This window comes from Nothoprocta perdicaria, unplaced genomic scaffold (assembly GCF_003342845.1).
Source record: "Nothoprocta perdicaria isolate Ctin4 unplaced genomic scaffold, notPer1 scaffold_2, whole genome shotgun sequence".
In the NCBI taxonomy this organism is placed as follows: domain Eukaryota; kingdom Metazoa; phylum Chordata; class Aves; order Tinamiformes; family Tinamidae; genus Nothoprocta; species Nothoprocta perdicaria.
The window spans coordinates 5,810,573-5,828,063 of NW_020455204.1; the positions used below are offsets into that span (position 1 = coordinate 5,810,573).

Consider the following 17,491-nt stretch of genomic DNA (forward strand, 5'->3'; position numbering starts at 1 on the left):
TTGAGTTGGGCATCTGCACTTGGTCACCTGCATTCTGGGTCTCAAAGGGGGGTGTTTGTATCGTTACCCATTAATTAGGAAAGCACTTTTTTTTTTTTTCCTTCAGATAAAACAATAACGCTGTGTGATACTTGACCTTGGGATATTTAAAAGTGTCTTGCTAATTAAAAGATCTGAGTTGCTGCCAAGTATGTACAAGTTGCTGCAAAGATAGGTTTACCATAAGAGATCTGCTTGTTATCATGTTGTAAAGGYAAAGTATTCAGTTTAGAGTTGTACTGAATATCAAACCCTGATGGCCCCATTTAGCAAAGTCTGCAGAACACTTCCAAACACTCATCAATAGCATTCGCTAATGAAGACATTAGGGTCTATCCTTACTGGGAAAGTAGAATAATTACCTTTAAAAGATCTTTGCATTTCCTGTATGTTTGYTTGCAGCTCAGCTGTGAACAACTTAGTGACTGGCTGATTCAGATAAACATACTAAGTAAAGGGCAGAACTTGATAAGGAAAGATGAAGCACAAGAGCTGTATAAAGGGTTGTTCTGCAGATGAAAACAGAGCTAAACAGCACCTTGTCTTTGAACGCAGCTGCAAAACGCTAGCCTGTGCTTTGCTAGCTTAGCTCTAGGAGAGAGCGGTGAAACGCAAAGGAATAAAGGCCTATTTCACAGTTAAAGCACTGACTGGAATATTCACTCAGAGACAGACATCTCCACACACCAGTGTTCAAACTTACAGATAAAATTAGTCATTTTCAACATAGATATGTAAAATGAATCATAGTTAACACTTATGTGTATTGGAAACACTTTCTACCAAGACACGATAGCTATTCTAGGGACGAAAGCACGTCAAACTACTCTGAGACTTTACACTCCTGGAAGATAAACACTTACTAAGTCAGGAACGAAGACCTGATGCAGAGCTATTTTTTCCCCAGAAAACGCACCTGCAGAACCTTTCATTCTAACCATTTACTACAGYTGCTCACAATGATAATGCCGGGAAATGAACAGATCTAGATCTAGGTTCTAGTTACACCACCGAGGTAAATTTGCTCAGAGACAACTAGGAAAACATGCGCGCCAGGACCAAAAGACAGCACCGCGCGCTTAATGTATATGTGATATACACCGCCACAGAGCGACGGTGACGTCACCCTCTGGGGACGGGTGCCGCACCCGACCATTCCGCGCGGCGCGTGGCCGCGCCCGGCGATTTGCCTCGTTGCCGCCACCGCCCTCCCCGTAGTGCGCATGCGCGGAGCGGCGCCACCGCCTTCCCCGCAGTGCGCATGCGCGGAGCGGCGCCGCCGCCGGCGCCGCGGTGACTTTGGGCGGGGGCGGGGGAGTGGCCGCGGGCGCGCGGAAGGAGAGCGGAGCGGGGCCGGGCCCGGCCGCGCGAGCGAGCGAGCGCAGAGCAGCGGGCGAGGAGCAGCCGCGGCCCCTCGCGGCGGCGCTGGGCGGCCGCGGGCATGAAGGACCGGCTGGCCGACCTGGCCGAGGTGAGCGCCGGGCTGCGCCGGGGAGYTGGGCGCTGCCGCCCCCTGCCCTGGGGTAACGGTCGGGGGGAACGTCGTGGAGGCAGCGCCGCGGCCGCGGCCTCAGCCCTGAGGGCACGGGGGTCCCGGGCCGCSGCACGCTGTTTTCCGTAGGCCTCCACTGGGAGGAGGACGAGGAGGTGGAGGAGGAGGAGGGAGAACTTCCTCCCCGGGGATGGGAAGGCACTCCGGAGCGGCGGGGCCCCTCCAGCGAGCGGCGCTCTTACCCGGGCTCACTTCACCCTCCGCCGGAACAGTATTTACTAATATTCCCAATGCTGGCTTAGTCAGGGGAAATAACTAAGTTTTCGGCCCGGTTTTGGCCCGTTCTCGCGTGTAGGGGAAATTACCATCGCTGGAACTGTTTAACTAGCAGTAAATTCATCAGCAAATAAAGCTCTCCGCAGGTTCTGCGCTGCGCCTGTTCACAAGATGGTAGCTGGAGATGTTTATTCGTTCTTTTCCTTCCTCTGGTTCGCACTGTAAAGGCGGTACCATTAAAAAAGAAGGAGTTGGAGGGAGGAGGTGCTGGGTTTGCTTTCGGCAGGACGTGGCTTGGCCAAAATAAAAGAATATTTGACCTCRTTCTAAGGAAAGGAACGAAATTGGAGAGCATGTAGAGGTCTCTATTAGTTTTATGACTCCACATACASATATATAAGACTTGGCCCTTGCTGAGGTATGTACAGATTTAGGATTTAATYGTCTTAAAGTTAAGTTTTTATTTTATGGTTCAGAAAATACACTTCAGAAGCTCTGTGTTTGTGCGGTAGGGTGTCCAGTCTCTGCCTTCCTCCAAAAGGGTGGACTGGCATTTGAAAAGTCACTGCATGATTAGGTTACAGTGTCTTTACCAGGAAAGATATGCAAGAGTCATGATGAAGGAAAGTAGATTTTCTTTTAGGATATATATATWTTTTTTCTTTTCTTTTAGGTTTCTCATTTCTTTCACGTGTCCAGGTTGTAGGAATTCTCTGACTATGGAGACACAGCAGTGGTCTGTCTTGGACTAAAAGCAAATAAAAATCATTCCTTATATTCTTAGAAGCTTTCGAAGTAACTCCGTGTACAGGRGTTTCTAGGCTGCTTTAGTGTTTTTTTAACTGAAAGCATCCTTTTGCATCATTGGACAGCGTTTTGGTTTTTTTTTCCTTGATCATACAATTTCTTTGCAATAACTTTAGCAGCACTGTTTTTTGTTGGTTTGTTTATTGTTGTTGTTTGGTAACCTAATTTYTAGGCATTTACATAATGCCCCAAAAGCTCACTTTAGGAGTGAAGAGCCACAATGTTACAACTCTGAAAATTGATAAAATTGTGATARTAAGGAAAACTGCAAAAGGAGCTTTTTTTCAAGTTTGAATTGCCTTTTTTGAGATCACTTTTACATTAGTCTTTAAGCACAGAAGCATCTGACAATTAGCTGCAAATTTTCAGTGCCTTAACAGCATAGTTTCCTGTGTTCGGTCCCCATACAGTCGTTTTCTATGTTGTGCAGTAGGTTACTAGCAGGTACGGTTGACACATAAAAAGYGCTTAAAACGTTCTGGTTGGCTTTCAATACCACTTATCACTTTACCTGTGATAAAGAAAACTTCTTAAACTTGTACTGTAAGGGAAAAATGAAAAGCTATGTGTCACGTGCTTGATGCATATAGTATGGTGTGTGTATCTAAATATATATATTTTTTGTCAGCTGACTTTATTTGGCCTGTAAGTTCTGTAGACGTTTTTAAAGGAAGTGTGCAGATTTGTTATGCACACGCAGCAGTGTTGCACCTGCTTGCCTGCTCAGGGTGAAGCTGAGACGGGACCACGGTGCTTGGSCAGTGCAGTTATTCTCATTGCTCTCAGTTTGCTCTCGCATGCAGTGTGGTGCCCTGGCAGCACTTTGGGTCTGATTCCCTGGGATAATGGTCAGCTATTATCCGTGCAGCCTGTCAGATGTTTCCTCTGGAATACAGCTGATGAAAGGGAATGAAAATAACCAAACTCAAAGGGAAYTTTATGGGGAAATAAGTCATGTTTTGAATCCAATAGCTGTTTGCCCTTTAAAATAGCAACAGCTAATGTGGCAGGGCTTCTCTAAGCTGTAGTATTTTTTGTAATTCTGTGATGTATGGGAATTATCAAAAGTTTAATAAACCAACAGCATAGCTCCTTCAGGGAGCTGATAGAAACCATCTCTAAATGTATGTGGATTTAGTCGTATAAACTAGCTTCTGAAGAAACTTCATCTATTTTATAAGTCTATAAATACTGTGGAATTTTATGGCCCAAGTTTTCAATGCCAAGCTGCAAAAGAGACTTTGTGTGAATGTCAATGTTATTTAATAAAGCTTTTAATCAAGTTGCTTGTGGTACTGCTTGTACTGGGAAGGCGAGGTAGGGAAAAAAATATTATATTAGTGCTAAACTTGCTGATGAAAACAAGTGAGTTTTTAGTTGAATATTGTGCTGTTGCAGAGAAAGTGTGTCACTTAAGTTCCTTAGCCAATAACAAATTGATCACTTCCCAGTGGCCGCTTAAGGAATGTGATGGATAGAGGTTGACAAGTCAGCATATATCTTTCAAGTGCTGATGCAGGCTGCCCCCAAACACTTTGAACAAACTGTAAACAGCCAGTAGGTCTGTTGTCTGTATCACTGCAATGAAATGGGAAAGAAATGTACGTGAAACTGAGGGTAGTTTGCGTAATCATGACTGCTCAGTTGTAGCTTTACCTCTGCAAAGAATTGAGTAAGATTTCATATGTTTGATTAGATTAAGAATCTCTAAAAKGTGTTAAGATATTTTATTAAGCTGTTTGGTCCAAAGGAAAAGCTGACAGATGCTGAATTTCATAGCTAGTACTACTCTAGTTGTTTTTATTTCAGTTAACTGGTGTAATAAAAAGTTTTGTTATAAYTGGAAAATTAATTCTTTACTCAGTAAATATAAGCGGAAGCAGAAGGTCATCTTTTTGTGCTAATGAGATTAAACCTCTTTGATGTACAGCTCAGTCTTAAATATTAAATTATAAGTGATAGCTCTCTCATTGTAATCTCTAGTATGAGTACAAATTGTGTAATTGATTTTAGGGCACAGTGTTCCTCACTTTTCATTAAGCAGAACTGTTAATTGGGAAAATTTCTAAGAACAGATTTAAGTATTAATGTATGTGAATATATGTGCAATAATATGTATGAAATACATAAAATATAGCACTAATATTATGCAGAAACTTTTTGAATTTGCAGAGGGGAAGAAAACATACCACTTAATTACTTACACAGTTGTGATAAGGGGCTATTGAATAATAGGAACAGAAATTGAGTGTTGCAAGATCAAAGATAGAGGGACTTCTGAGAAAAAGAAGCCTTTTGCATGAATTTCTTCTAATATTACCTAACCTGTAGCTTATCTTTTCTATCAGTTAACCCCTAGACTGTATGGTAAAATGCAATAATCTTCATTAAATGTGGTTCAGATAGCCTGTGTTCTACAGCGTGAGTTAGAAAACATGCAAGCTAGAACTCTGCGCTTTTGTGTGATGCATGTTAATTCTCTTTTCCTTTTACCAAATTTGAATCCTTGTCAAGAGTCGCTTGTTCTGCTGGGCTTGCTCAGGGGTTAGGGAAGTATGACTCAGTGAATATGCCCATCCCCAGAGTAACCTCTCAGTAAGAGTGTGTCATTGGGGCTTCTGTCTCGCTGGCTGCCGTGCCGAGGAGCTCTAGATGATGTAATGCACATACAGTTTAGTAGAGCAAAATTATATCAAAATCGCTGTGGAATGTGATTACTGAAAATAGCCAAGAGCAACAAGTAGTAAGCAGTTCTTGACAGCAGTTTGTTCTGCAGATTTCCTTTAGTTGCTTGGCTCACTACATCGCAAGTCAGGAGGTCTTCAACACCACTCTTGGTGCTTCCTTGAGAAGGTTTGATTTATTGTCCTGAGGTAGTGCTGAAAGTGAATATTATTTTCAGTTCACATGGGACTAATTGGATTCATCTTTTATGTTGTCAGGGAACACTTGCCTATTTTTTGATGTTAATTTTGTATTTTAATTTTTATGACAACTAATGAAAACTTGCRAATTCCCAAAAGATGACTTTTGTCCCAAAGTTGTTTACCGAGGAATACATACCCTAATGTTCACAGCTCCATGGTAGTCAGCTGACTTCCTTTGACCTCTCTGCTTATTTGTCTTCAGATTACAGTCCTCTGAAGAAGAAAACTTCCCTTTTGACCTTGCAGACTGTTGATAGAAAGAAGTCTCAGTGGTCTCTGAGCAGAAATCCAAGTTTTATTTCGCTGCTTTGTTTTGCTGTGTCTTTTACAGTGTAAAAGAAGTGAAGATGGAGAGACAGTTATTGTTGAAAAAGACCATTTCATGGATGACTTCTTCCAGCAGGTAAAGTTGTATAGATTTTGCTACACTTTAAATACCATGCAACATATAAAACCAAATTTTAGTAATGCTGGTAAGACTTTAAGTGGGTTTTTTTTTTTTCCTACTAAGAGAATAGTAGCATTTAAATTTTTGGCCCTTCTATTTTCTATTAAAAATAATCTGCTTTAAAAAAAAAAAGACGTTTAGCTGACAATGCTGGTAATATTAGTGATGAGATTATTTTAAATTTTAGCTATATAGTTTTCCCCTGGACATATTTATGAGCTTTTGCTTTTTACTGTAGTGTCAACACAGGGCTGCAATGCATGCACGTGCTGGGATTTCTGTCAGTTACTAATGCTGCAGAAAAACATTTGAAACTTTTACTATCCAAACCTTTTTTTTCCCTCCTAAAAAGGAGCCATTCCTAGTGAATTATTCTAATGCTTTCATTGCCATATGTTCTTTTCCTTTAGGTTGAAGAACTTAGAAATAATATAGCAAAAATAGCACAAAACGTGGAAGAAGTGAAGAAGCAGCACAGCATTATCCTCTCAGCACCAAATCCCGAAGGAAGTAAGTATCACTCTTCTCTTCCATATGTGCCAATAGATATTTAGCAATTAATTTAGTTTTAGCTATGAATCRGAATAGAACTTCAGAGCAGGTGCAATATATTTCTTTAAATATTTCAGATGAAAATATAATGAAAATATTTACTTTCGTAAAATTCTCGTTTGAGTAAACATTTACAGTTACATCATTTACACCAATGCTAGTCTTAGCACACAGCTGGTCTTCACACCAACTTAATTCCCTGGTGACATTCATCTCACTTTACTAGCTTACAGCTGGCTCTGTTTTCTCAGCAATCTGTGATGGACAGAGAAAGATCAATTTAGCAACACCTAAATTTGTGCAGTGGCAACTATTAGCGCTTGGAGGAAAGCTGCTGTTGCTGTCAAAACTTGAACACTGAACTAAAGGTAACTCAAGCTAGGGATGGTCTCCAACTAAACCTTGCAGTCCTATAATCACATGCAGTCAAATCAGATTTCTATTTGCCATGATAGGTCACTTAATTTCTAAAAATTATACCTTAATGCTTTAACTCATGTTGCTTTCTAAATACTCAGTTTCCTCTGATCATAGGTAGTAAGCATATAGAGGTGATGCCTTGAGTGTTTTCCAGAAGAAATTTAGTTATTTCTTATCAATAACTAATGATTTTGATTTTTTTAAGGAACAAAGGAAGAACTTGAAGAGTTAAATGAAGAAATAAAGAAGACTGCTAATAAAATCCGAGCAAGATTAAAGTGTAAGTTAGGAAAAGAATTAAAATTGCCATTAAACATAAAATGTTTTTAGGATGTTAGGAGTGCTGTCAGCTTCTTGCATTGTAGCAGAAATTCTGAAATTTAACAGCTCCATTATGTATGCATAAATTGTATTGTATACATCTTTCCTGGCAGTCCGAAAATTTTAAGAAAATGCTGTATATGTTTTATTAATAGCTTTAATACTGAGCTCCAAATGCAATATTTCAACTTTTTGGTGTTCCTGCTTGTCTCGGTTAAAAAATACAGGTCCCAGCACAGCCTGATTTGTGGAGCAACACAAAGAACTTGATTACTTGGAGAAATAACCTAGAAAATTGTGCTGTGAAGTAGTAATCCTTTGAGRAAATGTATTCTGCAACTGAAATACCATTTTATGCTCATACTGTGTTTTGGAAGAAGTTGAATTGAAGAAAGAGCCTGCGTGGCATAAATATCTACGTAGGAATTGCTTTTAAATTCAGACTGGCTAATTTGACTCTGTGGGTGTGTCCTTAATTGATCARCATGGATTTTAAAATGTGATAACTGTTTGAATTACTATTCAAAGAGATTACAATCAGTATAAGCTTTGTTCCGTTATGCTTTCATAAGCACTAGAATATGATTTTTATCATTTAAATTGTATGAACAACCTATTTTGTTAGACTTTCTGAAATGTGTAAAGGTTAATAGATACCTGTCTGTCTTTTAAGAGTATTTAAGCACTTACAGTTTTAAAATCTGGTACCCAATTTAGTAAATAGTGGATTAAAACAACAGAAAACACAAACATTAAACCTTGTTTGCAAGGGGATTGTACATCCAAAAATTGATTATTAGTAGTGTTTCCAAATAACCTTGATSTACACGATTGAATAATTGACCATTGACTTGCATTTTTCTGTTCTTAGCAATTGAACAAAGTTTTGAACAGGGTGAGAATGCTAATCGGACATCAGTAGACCTCAGGATACGAAAAACACAGGTATAATTATGTAATCTTTTTAAATAAATTCTTTAAATCAGTTTCAGAACTTTATCTTCTGTTTTGAGTTCAAATATTAGTACCATTTTTAATGTTGTGCAGTAGCATTTATTGTAAACTTTTTAAAACTTTTATTTTGTTATGTATATGTATTTATCTTTAAAAACCAGCACTCGGTGTTAGCTCGGAAGTTTGTGGAGGTCATGACAGAATACAATGAGACCCAAATTCTTTTTCGAGAACGCAGCAAAGGTCGGATACAGAGACAATTAGAAATAAGTAAGTGACCTGAATACTACTTATAAAAAGCTGAATTTTGTAGGAGTCTTTGGTATGAACCATCAAACATCTTGGGTGCTTTCCTGAAGCATGTGATAGGAGGGAAAAGAAATAATGCTATCGAGTAACATCAAGTCTGATGTTGCTCTTTAGAGTAGTTTTAAAGAAAATACAGCAAACTTGCAACTTTTCTGTTGAAAATTAATATATCTGAAACAAAGGGTATAGATATTTGTGTTGCAACTTTAAAAGAAACATTAAGCTGACATGCAGACACTGCTTTGTAAAGAAACAGAATATTCTGTAGCAGTATTATTGAAACCATTCCAAAATTAACATGTTAAACAGCATTCTTGGGCTGTTTACGTCGATGAGAGTATCTGTTAAATTCAGCTGATGTGTCACCAGTGCTACTGTTAGATTCTAATCACTTATTCACTGATTTACATGAACTGATTCTGCCATTCATGGCTAGAAAAGCACCTAACTGTTCCTAGACAAAGTGGTACCTTGCTAGCTAGTGCAAAAGACTACCTTGTTTGAAACTGAAAAATATTCGAAATAGAATTTTTCTCCAATTTGTTGCTTTTTCTGCTGTGGTAAAACAATATTTTGAGTAGTAAATAACTTGATGTTATATGGTGTGCTACTGTTTTTTATCTTAGCTGGGAAGACTACCACTGATGAGGAACTGGAAGAAATGTTAGAAAGTGGTAATCCTTCAATTTTTACCTCTGATGTACGTATATTTGGTCCAGTAATGTCATCCATTCTGTTTCTTCTGCTACTTAGCTGCATTTCAGCACATAACAATATTTTCTCATACTTTTTAAGATTATATCAGACTCTCAAATTACTAGACAAGCTCTGAATGAAATCGAGTCACGCCACAAGGATATTATGAAGCTAGAATCTAGCATACGGGAACTACATGAAATGTTTATGGACATGGCAATGTTTGTTGAGACTCAGGTAAATGAAAAGCTCTTTTATGTAAGTGGGGTTTTTTTAGTCTTTGAGAAATGCAGAGACAATTATATTCAGGTAATAAATCACATTGTTTTTGTAGGTACAATTTTTGTTCTAATCGTAGTGCTGTAGATCTTATGAAAATCAGTCATTAAAGGGTTTTTGTTCTGTTTTAGACTAACTGCAATCTATCTGTACTGATAGTATGTGTTACAGATAATTAAAGTATGTCAAGAGAAGGAGGTCAACTTGCTTGTATTAGGGAGTAGGGAGAGAATATTTTTTGTCTTGAGGAAAAAAATCTCTTTCCTCAAATGTCTGCTTAAGCTAATGTCTTGGAAGGTTGCTTGGGATTCTCACAGACATAGTATTGGACTACGGTAGAATTAAATGTTCTAGGAGGGGTATGTGCAGTCCACATACAATACACAGATGTAATTTCTGTTAAAATTAACATTGATGTAAAGGAATCGATAAATCATCCAAGTAGTCTGTTATAAGGTTTATCTTAAGAGATGTGTATTCATGTTATTCTAGTCTTCAGATACCAGCTTTCTAAATATTTATTATCTTAAAATTATCTGACTTTTGCAATGTAGTGTAAAGTTTAATGTTCAGGAGAGAACTGTTCAATGGAGATTGAGTTGCCCTGAAGAGAACAACCAGTTCTAGAARTCTTACGTTACTTTGTAATTAAGTTTATAGCCAAGGAAAATGRCTAGCATTTTTTTATGAAGTAAATATATTTCGCATGATGCTAGAAATGAACAAAAGTTACTTGTGCATCATTAATGCTTTGCTGTTTACTGCTGCTGATTTTTTTTTTCTTCTGATGGACAGAAACACAGGTAACAAATCTACGATAATTTTCCACCAATCCTCCATTTCATTACCGAAGTTCATTCATCATAATTATTTTGAATTTGTTATGTATTGGCATTCTAAACCTTCAGTTGCAAGGAATCTTGCTTTCTCAAGTTATTCTTCGGTGTGCATTTTTTTTAGATCCCAGTTAGTTTTCTCAGTATGGTCAATACGTGTGCCCACTGCCAAGTGTTTTAGATGTTCAGTACTATTTCCTGCAAGAGGGGGAAATGCCTGTCCTGCCTATGTTCCTTGCTGCATTAGAACTTCAAGATCTTGCTTCATATTCCTGTTTCCCGTTACATGTCAATGCAGAAAAATTCAGCCGTAGTGCTTAAAACATTGATGCGTTCAAAAAAAAAAAAAAATTCCTAATACTCCATAGCCATTTTTGTTAAACATTGCCTCCAGGATTCCTGTAATAAACTTTTTTTCCTTAATCTTATTTTAAGGGCGAAATGATCAACAATATAGAGAAAAATGTAATGAATGCAACAGATTACGTGGAGCATGCTAAAGAAGAGACAAAAAAGGCAGTTAAATATCAAAGCAAAGCACGAAGGGTATGCYATCTCTTTATAACTGCTAATGATCATACTAACCTTGCACAAAGTGAAGTGACCTTCACTTTTAGATTTTTTTTTGCTGTACTCAGTCCTACAATGTAAAATCAATAAATGYATTTGTAATATTTAAAATTATATTGGAAAATGAGATGGGGGAGGGTTCTTTAGTAAACCTCTCKAACATATACTAATTTGTAACAAATATCTATAATTGTGTCAGTGTGTTGAATTAGTGTGTGGTAGCTTTAGTGGTAAAASTTTGTTTTACTGATGGAGAGCATAAGCTTCTTGTATAATGAAAATAGATAGTGGTTGACATGCAGCAAAAACAAAACAGTTGAGGTTACAGAGTAGAAAACAGACAAGAAGAGATTAATGCTTTCTGCTACTTGCTAATTCCACAGGTTCATTTTGTGGCATCACTATTGTGAAGCCTAGTTATTCAAGCTCTAAATAAATGCTTTTGCATCTTCAAAACTGATAAACATATCTGGATGTGTAGCTATGAAATTATCATGTTAGCTGAAAAAATAGAATCACTAGTTTTGCTGCAACAGCATTACTTAGAATTCTATCTGTAACCATTTGCAGAGAACTGYATATCTTACCCCATAAGAATATTAAATGGGGGTGAAACTGCTAAGAAAATTGTTTATAAATAGCATGCAAGAGAATACAGAAAAACTTAGCTTATACTATGGATTTTAATAAAAATATCTGATATTATAAACTGAATATATTAAAAACGCAATATTTTAACATTTAAGCTAGTGCAAGTCTTAATGTGTATGATTTTAAAAATATAATTTTCTTTTTGACAGAAAATGTGGATAATTATCCTTGTGTCATTGGTGTTGCTTGCCATAATTGCTCTAATTATTGGTTTGGTTGTTGGTACTCGGTGATGCTTGGATAACTTCAGCATGCATGCCTTCCTGCCAGTGTGGCAGTAAGTAACTAATCAACTAATTTTGCTCTCAGTTTGCTCTGACAAGTTGCTAAAACAATTCTTTTACTAACCATTAATATATTTACAGTTAACATGGGGGGTGGACTTGAATTGATGGGTCTTCTCCATCTGTACTTCAGAGTTCTATGCGTGTGAATATTGAAAACTGACATCTAGTGGTAAGTTAGTAAACTTACAACGTGCAACCATGTTATATAAGACTTGCCGTCAAATAAGAAAAAGCCACAAAACATCTGCTTAATATCTTRTAAGGCATTCAGTGTTTTTATATACCTAAAGTTCACACTAGCAAACAGCCTGAAGTAAGATGGAATAGTAGGTACACTTGGATATTTATCACATAAGATTATTTACTTTTTTACACGTTTTCAAAAAAAAATTATATATATAATACTACATAATATTTGCAACTACAAAAATATTTTACCTTCCAGGACATCCTGAAATKTCATATTTTTAAATTTTTTATTTATACTAGACCTTACGAAAGTCTGTAACTGCATATATGTATATGTGTGTGTGTGTATATTATATGGAATTTCTGTGAAAGACAATAACCTGAATATATGTTTCAGAATTCTCCAGGTATTTTCCCATTTGCTGCACTAAGATTCCTATGTGGGAAACTAACACCTTGTCTAGTCAGACTAAGAAAATGATAGGGCTGAACTCCTGTGAGTTCAGCAGAAACTCTGCTCTGCTATTGGAGACATTTCAGCCGATCAAAAATTCAATTGTCTTTAAGATATTTCTAATATCAGAGTTTTGTTCCTTGCAGTGCTTATGAAAGATTTACTGCATAGTGTTTTATAGACACATTATTTAATACCACAAGTTGCATGTGGATACTAATTATTCTACAAAACAAAATATGGAGGTGTTACACAGATAGCTGTAGCTTGTCACTGTCATTACATGTACCTTAGAAAAGAAAGAGAAGCAAATAGAAACTTATGATAGGTAGTAATCTTCAAAAAGAAAATCCAAACACTTCCGGTGGTTGAATTATCAACATTAKTAATTGGCTGTCAGAATACTCTTATTTAAGTGCTATGTCTGAGATGGATTAATCTAAACTTTCTTCTTTTTTTTCAGAAAATGATGTACATAATTATATGCGTTACTGTCTTGCTTCTGATACTTGGGATTATCCTAGCAACAACACTATCGTAACAAGCACATTCCAGGAGTTGTGAACCTTCTGAAACTCATTCATTGTCAGTAAAACCAAACGTTTACTGTAAAAGATGCCTTATACTGTTGCATGATAATGACCTATWACTAATGGATAAAATGAAAAGGAAGTCACTTTTAATGTGTGCTCATAAATTAATGTGCTCAAAATGATCACGGTGAATGAGGATATGTGTGGATTTTCATCATAAAGTGCACATTTGTAAGACTGAAACTTATTCTTAATTGTTTTGAACTAAAAGTAACTTAACTTTTTTCTGTACTTCAGTGTTAAGCAGTTGAATTAGGGCGTTGAGACACAATTTACTGAATTTTGGCTGTTTTGCTTTTTGCTCTATGGCTAATGCAATTCTAATGAAAAATTTTAGTACCATATCAGTGCTGCTTTTCTTAGCACTCTTGCAAACATTTTTATAAGATGTAGCCATGTCTTTAACTATTCAGTCACCTTAACCTAGCTAAGCTGTATACCTAAAAACTTTCTGCATCCACTGCTAAAATATTTTGTCCTAAAAGGACTTACTAGTTATTTAACTATCTGCCTATTGCATAACTTTTTTATTTTGTTTAAGCCTTTTTTTAAAGTTTCCAGTATTTTTTTTCAACATGACTAGGGTTAATTGCTTTAAATATTTCTTTGCTTGTATAATCAGAAAAATAGTGATGCTTTCTGGCAAAAGTACAATAATGAAGCACACAGAACTTTAGCATGTAATTTTACCAATAATCTTTGTTTTTGCAAATGGAACTAATGGATCAGTTTAGCCTTACCGTTGATATGAATATGACAGAAGTCACACTTTTTGCTCTATAAAGCCAAATCAAGATTTCATTTTCATAAGGCTGCTTTATGTTGATGCATGCGTATAGCACATAGGGATAAATGAATCCCCTCAGAAATCTCCCAAATGTAACGTAAACTAAGACACTGACTTGTTCAACTTATGAATTGTATAACAGATATGAAGTGTTTTAGTGCATACCTGTTGTAAAGATAGCTTGTAAAGCTTGGAAGACTTCAAATGTAACCAAATAACTGCATTTAATGTTACAGGTTTTTATCTTCTGTGTAAAATATGTCACTTTGATTTTTGGTTGTTCTTATTGGTTCTCTTTGTTTAAGGATATCCATGTAGATATGTAGATATATTTACACAAACAGAGAAAGTATAATGGGTGCCTTTTTAAACAGTCTAAAACTACACTTGTCAATKTTTCCAGATGTCAGCTATAGATAATGCTAACTACAAAAACTGTTATAAATGTGTTTTGTTGAAAGTGTCTAAGATCAAAGTAACTCACTAAAATATAATTCAGTCTTCTTGATTTCCTTCATGAAGTTCAGYGAAGTTTACAATATATATTGTATGTATGAATACACTTGCTTTTGCTGCCCAAAKGTACTGTGAATATACTGGATCTGTTGAGATGTCAAATATGTAGAAAAGCTTATTTGTCTTTTGCAAGTCAGCCATAAAAAGACTCTTAAACCATGAGCTTCTATAACGAACAGACTTTTTTACCTCTAAGTCCAGAACACTCACCAGTGGTTGTGAGTAGGTTTACATATGAGCTAAGGAGAAATTGCTTGACTTAACTCATTTTAAGTAAAATATATTTTATTCTATCGTTTTCTAGATTTTTATCAATAAACGTTATTTATAAAAATTAGTTCAGGGAAAAAAAAAATCAATTTTGTTGTCTAATTGATGGTTATCTCAAATGACCCCCAAAATAGTCATGTTGAATTTTCTACTTTGTATGAAAGACTGCCCAAGTAGACTGAAAATTTGAATAGACCACTCGATACTTTTGTAATAGAGCTGCCTCAAAGAGTATGTTTTTTGTTTGGTTAGTTTTTTTTTTTTTGTTTTGTTTTTCTTCACATAAACCTCATTATTTGCTTTTTTCCTGTTAATACTGGGGGGAGGAAATCTCTAACGTATACATTAATAAATTTATCTAAGCACATGTCTTGTGGCTCTTTATGATGTTGTTGGGGAGGGTGTATGTAATATTTCCAGTAAATGTATATTTCTTTAAACAGCTCCGACAGTTGGTATCTAGGCTTTAGAGTATGTTTCCGGAAACTCTTAATCAAAAACAGTGTGCAAGTTAAAAGAGGTATAGAGATGATGCTCTGTAAGTTAACATTTTATTTGAAGTTACTGCCCATAGAATTTTGCTACAGCATTAAACTTGAAACACATGGGAGGTATTTTAGGCCTGCGGAGGTAATAGCAAAGGACTTAAAAGTTGGGAATTGGCCAACTTGCAACTAACTATAAGATAATTCAGCATTTATATATATTTATATATACACTGACACACATACATAGAAATATATATACACATATATGTTTCTGTATCCAGAGACTTTGGTAACAGTGAAAATTCTGAATTTAATAATTAACGAAACACATGTCCACGAAAGCTAACTATGAAAAGGGAAATCTTAACATAKGAATTTACGTGGTTGCTCTTATAAAGAAGTGTAAAACCAAATGCAACACTTGAATTAGTTATTCGTGSAGGAATCTCTACTTCATATTGCAGTGCAAGAAATCCTGTGGGAAAACTGCCAAGTCTCAATATAAGTGAACTAAGGCTGTTTCAAAGGAATCTTTTCTTTGCTGCTTTGGTTTGTGTACCACGGAGATATTTCTAAGCAATGCAGCACCCGTTTAGCATCGCACTATACCAGTTTTAATAACTACGAGCCTGATAAAATTTGAAAAGTCGAGGAAAATTGGTGCCTAAGAGAGGAGATACTTTTTCATATAAAAACCKTTTTTAGAATAACTGCTAGGCAGCTGTTATTAGTGTGTTAATTACAAAAACCTGGTTTTGCTTTTTACAGTTAATAACTAGTAAGTGTCATCTGATACGTTCTTGTGGCTTGTATTTGACTTCTGAAAATAACCATGGTGTTCCGCCCCACCGTGCGCTTAGTGGGTCAGTCTTTGCACCTGTGAAACTGTTTTAGTCTTTTATGTCATATACAGTAATTGACTCTTCAGTGACATAGTGCCGTTTGCAGAATACTCCAGTTACCCCTGTCAAACATGCAAAGTTCTTCTGCCAATAGCAAAGCACTTGCAAATCACTGTTTTGGAATAAAAAAGAGCATTTCATAAGCACTTAGAACTGGGTGCTGAAGAACAAAAAGTGCTTTTGGAATAATAATTTTTACGGAGAAAAGCAGAAATGGTAAGTAGTTAAAAAATAGTTGTGGTTGTTTATGTATTATAAAGAATGGTTGGYTGCTTTTGTAGACTGTGCGTGAATCCATTTATTGTAGGTAGGGGGATAGTGTGATATCGCTAAGCAATAAATAGCCTTAGAAAATTGTCAAGCTATGAATTACAAATAGCTAAAAATATATATCAGAGTTTAAGTTGGAAAGCAAGGATTATTTTGTATATCAAAATTATATTTTACATGTTTGTACTTAACCCGACATAAGGCTATATGTGGTAGCATAAGTTAGTTGTTGACAACTGAAAGTAAACTGAGCTGGACAACATTAACAGGGAATGTCAATACGAATCCTCAGCATTTATGTAGCTGTTCCCTTGACGCTGCTTTCATGTGATCTTACAGAAAATGTGCGGGCAGTTACAGTAGGTTTTTGTCAAGATAATGTTGTGTAGAAGTGCTAATTCTTTGGAACTTCTAAGTTTTTTTTAAGTATTTTGGGGTTTTGATTATTTCATAATATCAATGTTTTCAACATTGGGGGAAGTCTGTTACAGTAATCATATCTAAAATGCTTGAAATATATGGAGGCTGTAGATGAGAAGATAGAGAAAGTGACGTCTGGGCAATATTACTGCCATGGGTTTCTTTCTTTATTTATTTCTTTTTTTCTTTCCCTTCTTACCTCTACTATGAGCCTATAGTGAGCATCTATATGTCATAAAATTTGAGTAAATTGGGTTAGAAGAGATTTCAATAGAACCTCTTGCTCAGAGCATCATCAGCTGTGGACTAGTCTTGGTTTAATCTATGTTGATATTTCCATCTTTAAGTGTTTATAGATAAYTGCTAGCAAGTGAATCTAACTGCTTCAGAAAACTACCTGAAGGAAAAAATAAATAAATACAAATAGCTTTTAAGCGTATAGAATTTTGTTGTATGTATTTCAAAAGATGCCAGCTTTAAATTAGTTTATGCAGGAAATACCCATTGCATTTCCAGCTCGCATGCTTGCTCTGGTTTTGATTTTCCCTTTTGGTAATTTATTCACACTAGAGTTAGTGGCTGGAATCTCAGAGGAAAATAAAAGCTAGTGTTTTGAAAACTAATGAAGTAATTATCTAAAGCATTATTTACAATGATAATTTAGRAGATAATGAGACCCTTTAATTATGTTTGTTCTGCGTAGCTAGCCTTTCAATAATGCAGGGTTTTGCTGTAGAA

The 17,491-nt window shown here is 36.2% G+C and overlaps 1 protein-coding gene across 3 annotated transcripts; it reads left to right on the plus strand.

The window, feature by feature from the left end:
- Positions 1-1,446: 1,446 nt before the first annotated feature.
- On the plus strand, positions 1,447-13,356 carry STX2 (syntaxin 2). 3 transcript variants are annotated; one of them, XM_026037637.1, is made up of 11 exons: positions 1,447-1,510; positions 5,873-5,944; positions 6,400-6,499; positions 7,167-7,241; positions 8,154-8,227; positions 8,398-8,506; positions 9,172-9,245; positions 9,341-9,478; positions 10,792-10,902; positions 11,727-11,854; positions 12,971-13,356. In XM_026037637.1, exons 1-10 carry the CDS (start codon positions 1,481-1,483, stop codon positions 11,808-11,810), a joined length of 867 nt encoding a protein of 288 aa, XP_025893422.1. In that variant the 5' UTR covers positions 1,447-1,480; the 3' UTR covers positions 11,811-11,854; positions 12,971-13,356. The 3 variants fall into 3 exon arrangements, with proteins under 3 accessions (XP_025893422.1, XP_025893424.1, XP_025893423.1); XM_026037639.1 differs by lacking the exon at positions 11,727-11,854 and adding an exon at positions 11,995-12,033 and having other exon boundaries at positions 12,971-13,029; XM_026037638.1 differs by lacking the exon at positions 11,727-11,854.
- Positions 13,357-17,491: the final 4,135 nt, after the last annotated feature.

Excerpts from the sequence above, each read along its gene's own strand:
- STX2 (XM_026037637.1), top strand. The coding sequence starts at position 1,481 with ATGAAGGACCGGCTGGCCGACCTGGCCGAG. Across the intron at positions 5,945-6,399 it reads TGGATGACTTCTTCCAGCAG|GTTGAAGAACTTAGAAATAA; the intron begins GTAAAGTTGTAT and ends CTTTTCCTTTAG. Across the intron at positions 6,500-7,166 it reads AGCACCAAATCCCGAAGGAA|GAACAAAGGAAGAACTTGAA; the intron begins GTAAGTATCACT and ends GATTTTTTTAAG.